General features: G+C 39.6%; 1 protein-coding gene across 13 annotated transcripts in view; it reads left to right on the forward strand.

Moving 5' to 3' along the window:
* The window catches only part of ZNF568 (zinc finger protein 568), an 80,911-nt gene that overhangs the window by 53,186 nt on the left and 11,380 nt on the right, over nt 1–16,345 (forward strand). For 12 of the 13 annotated variants that reach the window (XM_049109951.1, XM_049109972.1, XM_049109973.1 and 9 more), the window contains 3 exons: nt 1,140–1,189; nt 14,587–14,710; nt 15,039–15,134. In XM_049109951.1, the coding sequence (XP_048965908.1) occupies nt 1,140–1,189; nt 14,587–14,710; nt 15,039–15,134 (270 nt within the window). Of the gene's footprint in view, nt 1–175; nt 437–1,139; nt 1,190–14,586; nt 14,711–15,038; nt 15,135–16,345 lie in introns of those variants that run through there. The other variant, XM_049109981.1, reaches the window with a different exon arrangement.

The following is a 16,345-nucleotide window of genomic DNA, read 5'->3' on the forward strand; positions in this document are numbered from 1 at the left end:
CTTGAAAAGTAGAAGATGTTGGGGAGGCTGGGGACTGTCGAGGCCTCTACTCTTCACTGGCGGGAGGGCGGCGTCAGCCGCGCACCTGGCGTGGGCGCCTGGTGTCAGGCTGGCCCTGTCGGAGGTCAGAGGTGTCGCTGCTGTGTGACCTCCATTGTCCTGCGGCCAGTGCCCGCGGGGCGGCGGTTAGCACAGCACGAGGGGCCCCCTCCCGCCCAGTGCCAGAGCCCAGTGGCCGGCGCGTCGGAGCCGCCTTTGGAGCTAGAACTGGAAAGGCGCCCGCTGTGTACCTTCTTGGTCGGCGTTGAGCGGGGTCATTGAGTGGATGGGTGCTGGGGCAATCTCAGACCCCGCCTACCTTTGGAGCCTTTTTTGCTCGCGTGGGATTCAGGATCCCAGCCGCAACTGACCAGGGTCTGCCGCTCCCTCTTCAGCGGTGAGTGGCCTTCTCCCCGCGGCTATTTCTGGTGTCCTGGGGGTTCTTCAGAGCTTGGGCCTGGAAGCCCTTCCTTCCACTTCCCTGTGCCTTTTATCCTGAGGCCTCAGGGGAGCCAGGCCCAGAGCCCATCCAGTTTTAGAGGACAAGATGTGGGATTCTGATAGATCCATGTAGGTTGTGTTTTAGAGCCACAAATCTGGGCTCAGTGTAAGATACAGGGTCAGGAAGAACCCAGTCAGGGAGACACCTGGGTGGCTCAGTGGTTGAGCGCCTGCCTTGGGCCCAGGTGTGATCCTGGGGTCCCAGGATGAGTCCCACATCGGGCTCCCAGCATGGAGCCTGCTTCTCTCTCTGCCTGTGTCTCTGCCTCTGTGTGCGTGTGTGTGTGTGTGTGTCTCAAATAAATAAAATCTTAAAAACAAACAAAAAACAGAAGAATAAGAACCCAGTCATGCTCCTATGGAAGAAGGCGGCCATATTCTGGGGTTCTTTCCCAGGACGCCCATCTGGGCCCCTAAGGTTGCCTGCTTTGTGTGATGATAGGAGTGGGGGTGGGGTTACAGGCTTCTTTGGTTTTGGGCTCACTCTCCATGCTTGGAGTGGAGCCAGGGTTTGCTCTTACTTGGCTTCCTCTGAGCTCTGGGAAGGGTCTGTTGTCTCATAGTTTCTTAACCCTTTTCCATCTTTTTTATTCTCTAAGAATCCAGAAGAGGGGAGAAAAGCCACTGCACATCAGAAGTCATGGCAGAGGTAAGTTGTATTTGGCACTCTCTTCTTGGAAGGAGCTTCCTTGTTTTCAAAACAATATCCTATTTCAGGATTCTACCCAAGAGACTTACAATAATAATTTGGAAAAAGGGTAAGAGAGAAGGAAACCAGATTTATGGAGTTTTCCTAAACCAGACAGGAGTCTAAACCAGGAATGTCTGCTTTGCATACAACATCTCATTAATCTAGAATTTCCATTTCCTTGGACTTCATTCATTCCCAGAATAGTTGTGACAGATGTGTCTCACTGATTTGGCAGGGGAAGATAAAGAACAGTATGGAGTTACTTACTTCAGTCTCCCTCGTGTCTTTGTTGTTTGCTTCAGAGTCATGTGCCTATTTGCTTGCCCAAAAGAATTTTTTTTGCTTCCAAATTTCTTAACAGCCTGCAAGACCTGCCTGCCCTGTCAGCTCTACATACTTTTTCCCCCCAGGATAGAAATAAACTAATTCCTCTCTTTATAATGACTAAAGTAATATAGGATTCTTGCAATAAATTTAAAACTTGAGAAAGTTTAAGAAAGTTTCTCACCTATGGTCCCACCATCTAGAGATAGTCATGATTAATATTTTCAAATTGTGTCTGTACATATATGTAGGTATGTACTTTTGTTTTCAGAATGGGATCCTGCTGCTGATAGAAGCAACTAACTTATTGTTTACTTTAAGCCACTTACAATTTGAAGTTCTTTACATGTGTTGTCTTGTTGAATCCACATTAACAACCCTGTGAAAAGGGTGTGACTGTATTTCTTCTTCTGTATGCTTTTTTTTCCTTCATATTTTAACCTCTCTGAAATCAGGACTGATTTTATAGTTCCTGGTAAGTCATAGTTTCATTGATGGCATTTTTTTTTTCTTCCCTGGTGTATAAAGTAATGGTGGCTTTACAATCAGTGGTATCTCAGAATTGATGAAATATGGTATTATTCTAAGTTGACAGATGAGGAAATAGATTCTTTTAGGTCACTCAAATTCGAAAGATTCTGTTAGGTCACTTCAAAATCCTAGTACAACTGGGATCCCACTTGTCAAAGAGTGTTATCTTTTTTGGTTTATGCACAAGTTTGTATGTTAAGCTTATTCTCTGTCATTTGTAAGTTGTTTTACAAATATTTTTTCTAGGGCACCTGGGTGACTCAGTCGGTTAAGCATTTGCCTTTGGGCCAGGTCATGATCTCAGGATCCTGGAATTAGGGCCCCACGTAGGGCTCCCTGCTCAGTGGGGAGTCTGCTTCTCCCACTCTCTGCCCCTACCCCCCCACTCATACTCTCTCTCTCAAATAAATAAATCGCATCTTTTTTAAAAAAAAATTACTTTTCGGGCAGCCTGGGTGGCTCAGCGGTTTAGCGCCACCTTCAGCCCAGGGCCTGATCCTGGAGACCCCGGATCGAGTCCCATGTCAGGCTCACTGCATAGAACCTGCTTCTCCCTCTGCCTCTGTCTCTCTCCCTCTCTCTCTCATGAATAAATAAATATTTTTTAAAAAAATTACTTTTCCACAGCTAATCTATTTTGTACATGTTTTAGATTCAGAGTTTTCAAAAATGTTTTCTTCCTATATGTCATGGCCTTCCCTACTACAAATATAGAAGTCATACAGGGGCATTTGGGTGACTCAATCAGTTAAGCATACGACTCTTGATTTCAGCTCAGGTCATCATGATTTCAGGGTTGTGGGGTTGAGCCCCATATCAGGCTCCATGCTCAGCACAGAGTCTGCTTGAGACTCTCTCTTTCTTTCCCCTCTCCCTGCTTGTATTCTCTAAATAAACAAATAAATATATAAAATCTTAACCAAAAAAAAGTCATACAAACTTTTCTAAAGTACTTTGTCTTTTGCTCAAACAATTTAATCTTTAAACATCTGGTGTGAGATATGACCAGCAAATGTTGGCTGTAAAATTCCTAATTTGGGGTGTTTATTTAAATTTTTCTTTTCTGATACTTTGGAGTAGTCAGTTTTAAATAATGGCATAATATTTGTAGTATGTTCAGAGTTTTTCCTTGGATGTGTCTGAGTGTGGCTTTTCGTTAATTTTGGTTGGTTCTCAAGGGTTCCTCTCTCTCAAAAGACTAATAAAATTCTCTTTCCATTCTGGATTAATCTGTTTCTTCCTTTCTCTGACTTTTTTTTTTTTTTAATTCTGTGAGAACTTGTTGAGTCTGTCTTCACATTCCCAATCTGGCCAGAACCTTCCTGTGAGATTCTTAGAGGAGAAACTACACCCTCCCTATCCAATATTAGTACATCTTGGTAAGGAAGGAACTCTACCTTCCTTTGCCCTAAACCCTTGACAATGGTCCATTTCTTCCTTTATTTCCTCCTCTACTCAGAGTGGTGGATTGTCCTTTCTCTGTATTAATGAGAAGCTATGCACTTAAAAAAAAAAAAAGTCTTCCCCTATTTTTGCTATGGGACCATGGGCTTCCTCATAACTTCCTATATATAATGTGTTCTCTACAAGATTTGCAAACATGATAGTAATGGAAATTCAGGTGGATAGTGCATTGTGCTCGAATTGGGCTCCCTGGCTCTACTTTTACTCTTTGCCAATAAAATAGTCCAGTTATGACACTTCCTTTATTAAGTGAATTATTTTCAGGACAAAGTTCTAACTCTTTCACATTTATTATACATTTATTATAAAGTACATTTCTATATTTACTGGAGCACCAGTCCTAGTATTGGAATAAAGCGGTAAGTAAGGATGCAATAAGTCCTGCCAGGGATGACGTGTCAGCCAAGACCTTTCTGTCCTGGCCCCTTTGGACTTCTCCAGTATCACTTCTGTCTACCCCTTCCCCAGAATTCCTCACCAGTTACCTGTCTGCTCCTCAGACATACAGGCTATGTAGTTAATTTCCCTCTCTACCTTCCCCTTATCCTGTGCTCTACTTGGAATGCTCTTCAGTCTGTTTTTGTTTGTTGGAATCCTTTTTTTTTCTGGGCCCCAGAAACTTCTGTGTGTTACATGAAACTTTCACATACCCCTTAACCTAAATAAGTTACTATTTCCTCATTTCTCCTAGCAAGATTCGTCTGCCTGTAATTAGAGGTAATTTATCCTGCTTAGAATCCCTCACCTGTGAGAACAAGTGATGTTCTCATGATGTGATCCTTCTTTTCAATCTCATTTCTCTGCTCCTTCTCACTCTACTCTAGCAGTTCCCATAATGCACAGTGCTATCTGCTGGCTATATTGCACAAGAAACACAAGAAGGGATATATCCCATACCACTGCTTTCTCTGGATTCCGTGAAGCCTGCTTCAGTCTCTTGATTATGCCTGGTGACTGAATGACTATGATGCATCTGTCACAGTTCTTATCACACTATATTGTAACTGACTATTTTTATAACTAACTTTTTAAAACTGCTTTTTATTCAATACCGAATAGCGACAAATGTATAAGGTATGAAAAGTAACTAAACATCCATATTTAAGATGTAAAATGTTGATTATTGTTAAAAACCCTGTCTGGGCCATAAGTCATCCCAGTACAGTCCCTAGAGGTAATTTCTGAATTTTGTGTTTTTCATTCCCTTGCTTTTCTTTACAGTTAACCATATGTGTTTGTTTTTATTTTTATTTATTTATTTATTTTTAAGATTTTATTTATTCAAAAAAAAAAAAAAAGATTTTATTTATTCATGAAGGCACATACACAGAGAGAGAGAGGCTCAGAGACACAGGCAGAGAAGCAGGCTCCATGGAGGGAGCCCGATGTGGGACTTGACCCGGGTCTCCAGGATCACGCCCTGGGCCAAAGGTGGCGCTAAACCACTGAGCCACCCAGGCTGCCCTGTTTTTATTTTTAAATTTGATCTAAGTAAAATTATACAGTTTGGAATCTTCTGCTATGTGATTATCGGTCTCTTAGTATATATTCAGGAAATCATTCACATTGTTAATTTACTATATAACCATCCATTGTATAAATATATATCTATCTTTTATATTACAGACACTACTCCTGTGAACATTCTTGAACTTGTATCATGTACAAGAATTTCTCTGGGTATATAACTAGGAATAGAATTCTTGGGTCAGGGCAGCCTGGGTGGCTCAGCGGTTTAGGCGCCTACCTTCCGCCCAGGGCGTGATCCTGGAGTCCTGGGTTTGAGTCCTGCGTCAGGCTCCCTGCATGGAGCCTGCTCGTGTCCCTGCCTCTGTGTGTGTGTGTGTGTGTGTGTGTGTGTGTGTGTGTGTGTGTCTATCATGAATAAATAAATAAAATCTTAAAAAGGAATTCTTGGGTCATAGAATATATGCATCTTTGGCCTTACTAGACACTCCACAATTGTTTTCCAGTGTTTATAATCATTTTTAAACCCTGTTATTTCATATTCTCATCAGTACTTGATATTGTTAGACTTTTAAGTTTTTACCTATTTGATGGGTATGCATTGATATAGTATTCTGATTTTAAAATTGCATATTTGGGATCCCTGGGTGGCGCAGCGGTTTAGCGCCTGCCTTTGGCCCAGGGCGTGATCCTGGAGACCCGGGATCGAATCCCACGTCGGGCTCCCGGTGCATGGAGCCTGCTTCTCCCTCTGCCTATGTCTCTGCCTCTCTCTCTCTCTCTCTGTGACTATCATAAAAAAAAATAATAATAAAAAATAAAAATAAAAAAAGATTGCATATTTTGGTATGCTAAATGAGGTTGAGGCCCTTTTCATGATTTCTCTTCTCTGAAGTACTGTTTCATGTCATTTTCTAATTTTTCTATTGAGTTTTAGATTTCCAAGGTTTTTTTGTTGTTGTTCCTTTTAATGCTTTGTAAGTATTTCTTAAATATTATAGATTCATCCTTTGTCAGTTATGTGTGCTATACATGCTTTCTCTCAGTTTGTGGCTTGACTTCTAATGTTAAATGGTGGTAGAAATTCTCGGTTGTAATGCCATCACGTTTAACAGTTTTCCTTTCCTTTACTAATTTATTTAGGTCTAGTTTAAGAAATATCTTCCTCTATGAGTAAAGGTACTCTCCCATGTTTTCTATGAATGATACTGTTTTGCTTTTTGTGTTTCAGTCTTTAACTCACTTTGGATTGATTTTAGGATATGATATATGGTAGAGGTCCAGTTTAACCTTTTCCATTTGGATAATTAATATCCCAATATCATTTTTCTCTAGTGTTCTGTTTCTCTGTCTCTGCACCAAAACCACATTGTCTTAATTAAGACAGCTTTATAATAATGTTTGATACTTGGTAAGTCATATTCCTCTACTGTAATCTTATTCTCTAGGAGTCTGTAAGCTATGTTTTGGCCTTTGGTTTCTCCATATAAATTTTAGAATTGGCTGATCAAGTTTGTAGAAATCCAGTTGGCATATCAATTTGTACTGCATTGACTCTGATCAGTTTGGGGAAGGTTGGCATTTTCTATAGTAGTAAGTCTTCCTCTCCCTCTAGCTGGTATTACTCTGTTTATTTAGGTCTTATATTATGGTTGTAATTAGAGTCGTATATGTCTTTTATTAATTTCATTCTTAAGTATTTTTATATTTTGTGTTTTTTAAATGGTATTAATTTTTAAACATTAAACATCATTTTCTTATTGTTCCTCGTGTACAGACATGAAACTGATTTTTAGATACTGATTTTATATCCATCCAACTTGCTGATTGCTCATTTATTCTGATATCTTTTTTTTCTTAAAGATTTTATTTATTTATTCATAAGAGACCAGAGAGAGAGGCAGAGACATAGGCAGAGGGAGAAGCAGGCTCCTCAGAGAGAGCCCAATGCGGGACTCGATCCCAGAACCCTGGGATCACGCCCTGAGCCAAAGACAGACACTCAACCGCTAAGCCACTCAGGCACCCCTCATTTATTCTGATATCTTATAGATTCTTTTGGATTTGGAGTCATCTAACTACATAATCATATCATTGATAAGTGAGGATATTTTTTGTCTGTAAATAATTGTATTATTTTAAAATATTGATCTTTTCCTTTTTTAAGTTCCTTATTCTAAACCTTGCCTTACTGCACTGGTTTTCCTTGATAAGATGGAGAGAGGCTTCAAGTGCAATGTTACATTAATCATAAACTTCACTTCATGGAATGTTATCATTGGTCTGAGCAAGGCCATCTTCTTGTTCTGATTATTTATTCATTTCTTATCTTCCATTCCATTTGCCCACCCCTTGGCAATCCTATTAATGTGCATCTTTATTAGCATGAGTTCATGCAAAATGATTGTTTTATGTTAAGACCCAATGTGATGTTTTTCTGAATCCTCCAGATGTGGTTGAGAAGAGTGTTACTTGACTTAGCTGTATTATTCTATATGTGGCAATTAAATCAGGTTTGTTAATTTTGTTATTTTTTATAATTTAAATAATTTCTGTTTTTACTGATTTATTTGTCTGTTGTGCCTATCAGTTATTTCAAGTGATGTGTTCTGTCATAATGATGAGGATTTATCATAATTTTGTTCTTCTTTTTTTTTTTAAAGATTTATTTATTTATTTATGATAGACATGGAGAGAGAGAGCGAGGCAGAGACACAGGCAGAAGGAGAAGCAGGCTCCATGCCGGGAGCCTGACGTGGGACTCGATCCTGGGACTTCAGGATCGCGCCCTGGGCCAAAGGCAGGCGCCAAACCGCTGAGCCACCCAGGGATCCCCCAATTTTGTTCTTCTTTATTTTATGTATGTGTATGTGTGTCTATATATAATACATATTTATTTTTTATTAGGGAAGCATACAAGTTGTATTTTCACATTTTACCTCCAGTCTTTCTGAATATTTATGTTTTGGATGTGTTTCTTGTAAACAGCATATATCTGGGCTTTGATCTTTGACTTTTATCTTTTAATGAGATCATTTAGCCCATTATTAATTGCTGATATAAGGGCATCTAGCTGGCTCAGTCAGTGGAGCATGTGACTCTTGATCACAGGATTATAAATTCAAGCCCTATGTTGGGTGTAGAGATTACTTAAAAATAAGATCTTTTTAAAAAAATTACTGATACAATTGAAAGTATCATTATTGGCTTAGTTTGTGCTTTTTATTCTACCTTTTATGTATTTCTTTAATCTCATTTCACTTCTTTATGAATTTTGAAGCTATAAACTAATTTCATTTATTTTGTGGTTACCTAAGAAATTTTTTTTAAGATTTTATTTATTTATTCATGATTGACAGTGAGAGAGAGAAAGAGAGAGAGAGAGAGAGGCAGAGACACAGGCAGAGGGAGAAGCAGGCTCCATGCCGGGAGCCCGACGCGGGACTCGATCCTTGGGCCAAAGGCAGGCGCCAAACCACTGAGCCACCCAGGGATCCCTACCTAAGAAATTTTAATGCATTTTAACTTACCAATATCCAAAACTAAAGAACATCTTTATGCTCTTGCTAAATAGTATAAGGAACTAGGATAATCTGATTAAACAACTTATATTGTTGTCAGATATTTTAATTCTACCCTCTTTTTAACCCATAAAACATTTTTAGTATTTTATATATTTGAATATTAGCTTAGGTTATCCATTTATTTACCACTTTCTTTGTTCATTATTCTTATTAAACCCTCTATCTTGGTATCACTTTTCTTCAGATGGAAGTACATATTTTAATGGGTTTCTAGGGCATTTGGTTTTGGGTTTTTTGAAAATGTCTTGATTTGCCCCCATTTGTGAAAGATAATTTTCTCTCAGTTGACAGTCTGCTGTTTTATGGTTTATATTGTTTCTATTGAATAATCATAGTCAATCAGACTGGTGTTTCTGTGTAGATAATCTGTCTTTAATCTCAAATTGCTTCTTTTTTTTTAAGATTTTATTTATTTACTCATGAGAGACACAGAGAGAGGCAGAGACATAGGCAGAGGGAGAAGCAGGCTCCATGCAGGAAGCCCAATGTGGGACTCAATCCCGGGACGCCAGGATCACGCCCTGAGCCAAAGGCATACGCTCAACCACTGAGCCACCCAGGCGTCCCTTTCAAATTGCTTCTAACATATCCTCTTTTAGTGTTCAGCAGTTTTGATATAATTGTCTAGGGTTTCTTTTTATTTATTCTCCTTGAGACTCATTGGGCTTCTGAATAAGACTCATTGGCTTTCTTATGCTAGTTCTGAAAATTTCTTATCCATTCGGTCTTTTTTTTTTTTTTCCAAGTAAGTTTTATGCCCAACTTGAGGCTTGAACTCATGACCCTAAGATCGAGAGTTACATGCTCTATTGACTGAGCCAGCTAGATACCTCCAATAGGTCTTTAGTTACTGCCTTTTCTCAGTTTTTTTCCTTTTTCCTTTCAGAACTGTGGTTAGACATCTGTTAAACCTTCTTATTTTTTCCTGCCCTCTCTTATGCTTTCCCATATTGTCTTTTTTGATAACATTCTGCATAATTTCTTTTTATATCTGTAGTCCAGTAATTTTTTTCTTTGGAGATATTTATTCTAGCCATTGTATGACTTAATTTTAAATATTGGGTTTCTTTGTTCTAGAAATATTTTTTCCTTTAAATCTACCTATTTTGTGGGGTTTTTTAAATTTTTATTTATTTATGATAGTCACACAGAGAGAGAGAGAGAGGCAGAGACACAGGCAGAGGGAGAAGCAGGCCCCATGCACCGGGAGCCCGACGTGGGATTCGATCCCGGGTCTCCAGGATCGCACCCTGGGCCAAAGGCAGGCGCCAAACCACTGCACCACCCAGGGATCCCGTGGTTTTGTTTTTTACCATCTACCTCCTAGATACCTGTTTTATAGTCTTTGTCATTATCTATGTAATAAATGAATCTTTGCAGGTGTGACATTTTCCCCCTAATATTTTTATTTTTATTATGAAAACTTTAAAATATAATGGAAATTTGAAACAATTGCATGATTGATTTTCCCGACTCTCTGATCCTGCTATTATGCCTCTGTGTGTGTTTTATTTTTATATCATTTTTTATTTAGGTGAAATTCACATAACATACAATTAACCATTTTATAGTGTACAGTTTAGTGGTGTTTGGTGTTTAGTATATTCACAATGTTGTGCTGTTTTATTATTTTTGACATTTGGGTCATTATCCTTGGAATTCTGTTTGTGGATTCTTGAGCCCTGGTTGAAGGTTGTTCTTCTAGACCAGGTCTGTGTTTGCTTCTGCCAAGAGCACTGCCAAACCAGAGCCACTCTAAAGTAGATTTACAGATGGCAAGTTTTATAGATCACCTTAGTAATATGCATGTGAGCCACAGACCTGTGGGAGGGCTGACTTGTGGTTATAGTTCCTCAGGGGAAAATGTTTTTTTTCCACCAACTGCCAGGATTCAAATCAGGCTGTTTTCCTTGTAGTCCCCAAGAATGGAAGTGTTGCTTCTACTTTTTCTTTATTTTGTGGGCATGGTCCTGGAGGTCCCAGGTCTTTACAGGGCTGCTGAACCAAGATGACCATGAGCTTTGACAGTCAAAGAATGGGGAAGGGGGGAGACCAAGCCTATAGCTGGTCAAGATGCGAGTCTAAATGGTACTGCCCTGGGGCAGCCTGGGTGGCTCAGCAGTTTAGCGCCTGCCTTCAGCCCAGGGTGTCATCCTGGAGACCTGGGATCGAGTCCTGCATCGGGTTCCCTTGCATGGAGCCTGCTTCTCCCTCTGCCTGTGTCTCTGCCTCTGTCTGTCTCTCTGTATTTCATGAATAAATAAAATCTTTAAAAAAATGGTTCTGCCCTGTAAAGACCTGGGACCTCCAGGACCATGCCCACAAAATAAAGAAAAAGTAGAAGCAACACTTCCATTCTTGGGGACTACAAGGAAAACAGCCTGATTTGAATCCTGGCAGTTGGTGGAAAAAAAAACATTTTCCCCTGAGGAACTATAACCACAAGTCAGCCCTCCCACAGGTCTGTGGCTCACATGCATATTACTAAGGTGATCTATAAAACTTGCCATCTGTAAATCTACTTTAGAGTGGCTCTGGTTTGGCAGTGCTCTTGGCAGAAGCAAACACAGACCTGGTCTAGAAGAACAACCTTCAACCAGGGCTCAAGAATCCACAAACAGAATTCCAAGGATAATGACCCAAATGTCAAAAATAATAAAACAGCACAACATATCACTTATTGATAAATAAGTGTCAGTGGCTCAGCATTCTCCTGTTGGTTCTCAGTTTGATTCAATTTTAGCTTCTGAAGATTACTTTTCTTTTTTTTTTTAAGATTTTATTTATTTATTTGAGAGACAGAGATAGAGCACGAGCGAGGAGGAGACAGAAAAGCAGGAGAAGTAGGCTCACAGGAAGCCTGATGTGGTGCTCGATCCCAGGACCCTTGGATCATGACCTGAGGCACCCAGGCACCCCAGTTACTTTCTTTCTTTGCCAGATCATCATTGCATCCTAAAATGTTTTTAATATTCAGAACATTATTTTTCAGTTGTTGATTTGGTCATGGGAACCAGCCCCCTCAAAGCTTGATATCCTGTGATTGTCTCTACTTTTTTTATTTTCCTTCCTGATTCTTTTTTTTTTTTATTTTATTTATTTATTCATAGAGACAGAGAGAGAGAGAGGCAGAGACACAGGCAGGGGGAGAAGCAGGCATCATACAGAGAGCCTGACGTGGGACTCGATCCAGGGTCTCCAGGGGGCTACAGGCGGCGCTAAACTGCTGTGCCACCGGGGCTGCCCTCCTTCCTGATTCTGAGCTTTTTTAAGGGCAGGTGCTAGATCTAAATCATCATGTCCTCCAAGCGCCCACACAGAGCCAGAGTAATGGGAGATTTTGATATTTTTGGATAAAAGAGTTTTGTTTGCCGAACTGCTTCTTCTCTTCTACTTTTGATTGCCCTTCCTAGAGCACTGTGCTCTGTAGTGACCTACAGTGAGCAGACCAAGCATTTTCTGCTCCTCTGAGTGGAGCTCCAGTCCAGAATTTCTTTTAAAGGATCTTCAGAAATCCCTGGCTGCATCTATAAGAGCCAGAAGTAGAAGACCATGAGCTACAGATTTGGAGAAATCTAGATTCAAAACCCTGCAATGCCACTACTAACTGCAAATTTGAGTAAATGACTTCACTTCTTTGAGCTTAAGTTTCCTTTGAATTAGGATTCATGGGCTCTCCCGAGGATTCATACACATAACTCACCAGAAGCTTAAAGTGCTTAACATGCAATAAATGTATTTGAGATACAGTAAATACTCACTGTCCACAATAAGGCTAGTGGTAGCAATACAAGTGAATAGTATCAGGTAAGAAAGCCATACTTAGGGAACTTGTGATCTTGGTTGGGAACCAGAATGTGTTGGCTATGAAGATTATGAGAATTGTGATTTCTTGTATACCATCCAGGTGGTTGGTGGCAGAAACCGTTGTCCAAGGCTGGGCCTGTCCAAGTGTCCTGTGCTTTGGGCTGGAGGCTCCACCATGTCTTTGGGATGCCTCAATGGCTGAGGAGCTCAGTGTCTTGTAGGTTGTAGAACAAGGATCTGCCCAGGGCAGGTGAGAACAGGCCCTTCTGGGCTCAGATCAGTTGGGAAGGTTGTTTCCTCTAAATACATTGTGTACAGTTGGGTCTTCTGGGGTTCAGGGCAGGCAGTTTTGTTATTCTCCCTAAAATCAAGAAAGACAGACCGTGTGTGTGTGTGTGTATGTGTCTCACTCACACACACACACACACACACACACACACACACACACGGAGTGTGGGGGAGAAAGAAGAGGTGTCAAAAGCAGGAAGATTGGGGCAGCCTGGGTGGCTCAGCGGTTTAGTGCCGCCTTCAGCCCAGGGCCTGATCCTGGAGACCTGGGATCAAGTCCCACGTCAGGCTCCCTGCATGAAGCCTGCTTCTCCCTCTGCCTATGTCTCTGCCTCTCTCTCTCTGTGTCTCTCATGAATAAATAAATAAAATCTTTAAAAAAAAAAAAAAGGCAGGAAGATTGAAATAGGAAAGGGGAGGAAAATTCATTCTCGGCCTTTGGGGGGGGACTCCAAGGTCAGTCTGGTGACTCAAGTAAGGCTGCTTTTGCTTCTTCCTCCTTTGCCTTCTCAAGCTATTTCTCTAGGATGAACCCAAGAAATAAATGATCTGTTTCTGCAACCCTAAAAGCCATTATTTATGTGAAATGATATTTCTCCTCTCCTTCATTGAATGCATTTTTTATTTTGAAAGATTTGAACAGTGGATTTCTTTTTCCTAAAACTTCCTGCTTCCCTAGGCCCCTCCAAGGAACTTAACCTGCTCTCCAGGTCTTCTTCTTCCAGTGAGTGATGCCACCAAAGGCTGCTGTCCCATAAGTGCTCCTGTGTTCATCAGGAATACTGGTGGAGTGGAAATCCTTGCGAGAAATTTTATGCCTTCCTTGTTAGAGTGGTCATTTTATGAAATGGTTAAGTGGGATCTCGGGTTTCAAATTTGGGTTTTCTAATTAGACAAGCAGGTAATTGATGTTGACTTGCAGTCTCAGTATTTGCCCATATCTATAACTCTTTTGAGATTTTTAAGACTGAGGATACGATAGAGATATGATAGATTGAGTGTATGGAGTTATGTGATATTCCAAGAAGTCTGTGCCAGGTAGACAGCAATAAGTGGGTCCATTTTGAACTTCTCTCTGTATGCTCATCTTGAGTCACATCAGTGTGAGTCTGGATCCTCCTCTATCAGTTCAGGCAGATCAGGAACAAGGAGAGTATGATCAAGGACAATTTATGGGAACAGGAACAATATAACCAGATGCATAAATTGTTGAGAAGAAATGACTCATACTGCAAAAGAATGATAGAGAACTTGTGCAAAATAAGATGGAAATATCATACAAGCTGGTAAAAATGATACCTATTTTAGAATTTTTGATCACATGGAAAAGTGATCAGCCTTTAATATTCTGGTATATTTATGGGTATAAGTTTTTAAGAAATTATTAAATTGTAAGTAAATCATCATATAAATCATCTAGTTATATTCAGATCCTGTTTTCAGAAATAGAAATTTTATAAGATATTTTTGAATGATTCAGACTTTTAAAAAGTCTTTTTTTGTTGGGAGAATAGAAAGGAGATAGTCACAGGTGTTGTATGGTGAACATAGAGTATGCCATGTGCTTGTATGTATAGTTTTATTTACTTAGGAAACACCAGTTGTCTGAACTTTGGTTATTCCCAGACCTGGGGGGATAATGGAAGAGGTAGAGCCCAAGAGATTACTTCTGTAGTTGCAGGCATGCTTAAGCATGTATGTGTGTGCCAAGAATGGTGTACTCCAATCACTCTTATTTCCACACTGAACCATCCGTGTTAAAGGGCCCAGCACAGTCTATTTTCTCAATATTGTTACCTTACTAAATTGCTTTCTCCATTTTCTTTTTCATTCAGTTGTAAAGATTTTACCCATCAGTTTCACAAATAGCATATTGATCTTTGGTTTCAGGGCTTCAAGTTCAAAGATGTCGCCATTTACTTCTCTCAAAAAGAGTGGGAATGCTTGCACTCTGCTCAGAAGAGTTTGTACCGAGATGTAATGTTGGAGAATTATAACAACCTGATCTCACTGGGTAAGTTATGTGCCCCCCCCACCCCAATTTTAGAAATAGCCTTCTGGAATTTTATGTTCTTTGTTATGAATTTCTCATGAGTGCTTCTCAAATGTCTGGCAGAATTAATGATTCTTGTTGCTTCCCAAAGAAGGGATTATCCCTCATGAAGTTAGAATCGGCTGTTCCATTGGACAGTTTTTTATTGTTGTTCCTCTGACTTTTATCCCTTCCATTGACCCTTAACCTACTTACTCTTTCTTAATAATCGTGGATGATTTTAATTCTGGTACACATACAATATAACTTTGTCTTTTTTTTTTTTTTTTCTTTTTTCTTCTTTGGGCAGGACTTTTTGATTCTAAGCCAGATGTGATATCCTTACTGGAGCAGGAGAAGGAGCCCTGGATGGTTAAGAGTAAGGAACCAAAAGAATGGTGCCCAGGTGAGTGATGGTGACTCCTATGGGGAAGACCATGACTGGTGTGGTCACCCAGGGGCCATTGAGAAGGCAGCACATATGAGCTATTGGTAGAAAAGCTTGCTGATACATTCTGAGATCCAGAGAAAAAAAGAAGGATGTTTCAGCATAAGGCCTCAAATTTTCACTTCATTATCACTCTTGCTATCCTCCTTATTTGCCTCTGATTTCAGGAAGGAAGCCCATTCTTCCTTCCCTGAGATAACTGTTTTCCCTGTACTGTGTGTCCAGTTTTGTCCTGACTTATCCTAAAATTCATATATTTAAAATATACTGTTTGGGGTTTTTAATATAGTCAGAGAGTTTTGCAACTGTGACAACAATCTAAATTTAGAAACTTTTCATCACCCCAAAATGATACTCTATACCCATAAGCAGTCATACACCTAGCCCTAGTTCTTTATTTCTGTAAGGTTGGTAGTGATATCCTTCTTTCATTCCTGATGTCAGTATTTGTCTTCTTTCTTTTTTTTCTCTTGGTCAATCTAGCTAAAGGTTTGCCAGTTTTGTTGATCTTTTTCAAAGAACCAATTTAGAGTTATGTTGATTTCCCTATTTTTCTGTTTTGTTCATCTCTACTGTAATCTTTATTATTTTCTTCCTTCTGGTATCTTTGGTATCTAGTTCTCTTTATCTCTTCTCTCTTTATCTAGTTCCATAATCTGAGTTGAGATTTTTCTTGGGTTTTTTGTTTTTTGTTTTTTAATAGGCATTTTAAGCTGTAAATTTCCCTTATGATCTGTTTTAACTATACCCCATAACTTTTGGTATGTTTTTCTTTCACCCAACTCAAAGCATTTTCTGATTTCTCTTGTGATTTCTTCTTTGTTGATGAGTATGTTGTTTTCTGTTTCCTTGTTGATCTTCTGGCTAGCTAATCTATCCATTATTGAAAATGGAGCATTGAAGTCTTCAGTTTGTTGAAGAATCTTTTTTTTTTCAATTCTGTTTTTGCTTCATGTACTTTGGGCCTCTCTTATTAGGTACATACATGCTTATAGCTGTTATCATTTCTTTTTAGCTTTTTATTTTGAAATAATTTAAGACTCAGAGGAGTTACAACAATAGTACAGAGGTCACTTGTACCCTTCACTCAGCTTTCCCTAATGATAACATCTTACCTAATCCTAGTACACTTGTCAAAACTAGGAAATTGATATTGGCACAATAGTAGT

This window comes from Canis lupus, chromosome 1 (assembly GCF_003254725.2).
Source record: "Canis lupus dingo isolate Sandy chromosome 1, ASM325472v2, whole genome shotgun sequence".
Classification (NCBI taxonomy): Eukaryota; Metazoa; Chordata; class Mammalia; order Carnivora; family Canidae; genus Canis; species Canis lupus.